The following is a 2,610-nucleotide window of genomic DNA, read 5'->3' as shown; positions in this document are numbered from 1 at the left end:
CTGTAGCGAGAAGCCTATGAAGTTGGGCATTGGACTTCATCACAGTTGCTTTTCCAAAGTAACCTTCAGGAGATTCCACATGTTCATGTGCAGCAATTTTAGGCAATGTGGCTTGCAAGATCTTTGTGATGAGGCCGCCATAGGGTAAGGCAATAGAGTGATCTTCATGGAGCTCAATCATTGTCAACACCATATGAGTACATAAACAGAACTCAACACGATTAATGATGCCATATATCATCATTGCTCGTTCAATAGTCACATGACTATTTCGAGATATTGGCCAAATATTTTGCAGCACAATCCGTGTTAGCAGCCTTTTTGGAGCCTGTACATAACCAATGGGAATTTTGTTCTTGTCTTCGTCCCATACAAGCTCCCTACTTGGATTAAGAACCGCCATGATTTCCGCTTTAGTTGGTTGTGGATCGGTCTCTAGAAATAGAAGCGGCTTCTCATTCGTTAATGGAATCCTAATGACTTCACTTATCAATGAGGAGTGGTAGCGAGAGTTTTCCCGGAGACCTTGGTCTTAAATGACGGGTCACCAACCAAGTCAATATCTTTGATGTTGAAGTAGAATTCTCGAACTAACCGAGTGTATGCATTAACAGGAACGAACAGAGATGTCCATTGATTTGCCTGGAATATCTCATAAATGAACCGAAAAGGTTCAACTCGAAGATCATTTTGCTCCACTCCACGCTCAATCACAATGTTGCATGTCTGAATTTTGTCTTGTAAGATTGATTTTTCTTCTCGAGTGCGCTTCCTCCGTGGTGTGGATTCCGACATTGGATACACCATTTTCTGCATTTACACCCCAAAGAAGGAAGTGAATGGCAAAATAAAATCACATATTACTTGAAGGAGTCATTTTGAAAAAAAACTATGATATGAAGCATGTGATCCCACAAATGAGATATATGCACCAGAAACAGATTATAAATGTTGAACACAACAAAAATAACTTATTTCAAGAAGAAAAATGAAGATAAATGCAAAAAGATTTCATTTAGACATTCTATCGAACAGGTGATAGGCATTGAGGTATTGATTATAACATTATGAAAAGATTGCATGAATACTGAAAATACCTTGCCTAGGGACATCCCAACCAACATCTAAAGACCAATAACATTGAACTAAAGCAATTTAATTGAAGAAATGTAGCAAAATTGCAAATCGAAATCTTTGAGGCATTTTATCAAACACATGTTATGCATAAAGATGTGGGCGTGGAAAACACATGTCAAGATGAGGAACCCATTCCTAAATACATCATAGTTTATGTATTTTGCTACAATCATATGAGAGAGAAAGAATGATCAATGCGAATCAAGCAATTCGGAATGGCAATTTGAAACCCAAACATTCACATGCTAGAATTTGATTCGAAACCAAATCTGAAAAGAATAAGGGAAGAAGACATACCTTGGATGATTGAAGTGTTGAGCCTTTAAGTTGAAAAGATGGAATCACAGAGAAAGAAAAAGAAGGAAAAAAAAACACAACGAGAAATTTTTTTTTTTGGAAAGAGTGCTTCGGTCGAGAGAGAGAGAAGGAGGAAATGGGGAAAAAAATTTTCAGGTTTTTTAAAAAACGCGATAGGCATGTCCGGACAGGTAAGTGCCGTGTCCAGACATCCTCCCCCTAAAAAATAAAACGAAAAAAATAAAGCCTTTTTTTTTTTAAAAAAAATAAAACACAATATGTTTAGATATCCAATAACCCATGCATGTTTTTATGAATATCTTAACAATCCGGAGTGATCAACATACTACACACACACCATAAATGTACCATATCCATGAAGCCTCCTTTTTCTGTGAATTCAGCCAAGTAAGCAATAACTCAGAAAACTCATGCGAGGGTGTAGTGTGTGAAAACTCTCATTAAATAATATTTCATCAGTGGAAGGTAAATCTATACAGACATTTAGTAAATGAAAGAGAAACAGTCTGATTCAAACCACAGTCAAACCTTATAATGTTAGGACCTAGAATCCCTCATCCGATACACTCCCATTGAGACTAATCATTCGCCTTTCACCATGTCCTTTAGTAACCATCTATTTCCGCAATGATTTGATCACTGATTCTTTCTATAGGGACATATAGAAACAAACTTTTTTTTTTTTTTTTATTGAAGAAAATGTTGAAATTTTTAGGAGCTAGGTTCAATTAACGAGTTGGTCAAGTGGATAGAAATGACACTACCTATCTTCCAAAAAAAAAAAATGTTTGATCCGAATTCCCAAACGCATATCAAAAATACAAACTTAATGGGGGCAAATAGTGCACAACTTCAAACATGAGAAAAACTTACTCTTACTCCCTCAACAGTCTTCAAAAGAACAAGGTAGATCATAAAACATATGAAGCATTAGATGTAAATTGCAAAAATATTGACCCCACTCATATGTAAAATATTCATTTGAAAACAAGACATGAGAAACTGACTATCGAACAAGAAAAAAAAAATCACAAAAATAACATAACCAAAGAAAAAAAAAACAAAAAGCAAACAAAATGCCCTAGAACAGCGACAGAAAAATATCAATATGCTTAATTTCTAGGCATGTTCTATGTATACGATCATGAAAGATTG

The 2,610-nt window shown here is 35.6% G+C and overlaps 1 protein-coding gene across 1 annotated transcript in view; it reads left to right on the top strand.

Moving 5' to 3' along the window:
- Positions 1 to 1,886, top strand: part of LOC132168078 (uncharacterized) — a 4,850-nt gene extending 2,964 nt beyond the window's left edge. Inside the window, exon 4 of the mRNA XM_059579154.1 lies at positions 1,855 to 1,886. Coding sequence (XP_059435137.1) covers positions 1,855 to 1,886 — 32 coding nt within the window. The remainder of the gene's footprint in view (positions 1 to 1,854) is intronic.
- Positions 1,887 to 2,610: the final 724 nt, after the last annotated feature.

Source organism: Corylus avellana, chromosome ca1 (genome assembly GCF_901000735.1).
Source record: "Corylus avellana chromosome ca1, CavTom2PMs-1.0".
In the NCBI taxonomy this organism is placed as follows: domain Eukaryota; kingdom Viridiplantae; phylum Streptophyta; class Magnoliopsida; order Fagales; family Betulaceae; genus Corylus; species Corylus avellana.
Note: the sequence above shows the minus strand (reverse complement) of the source record. Positions and strands in the feature narration are given on the sequence as shown.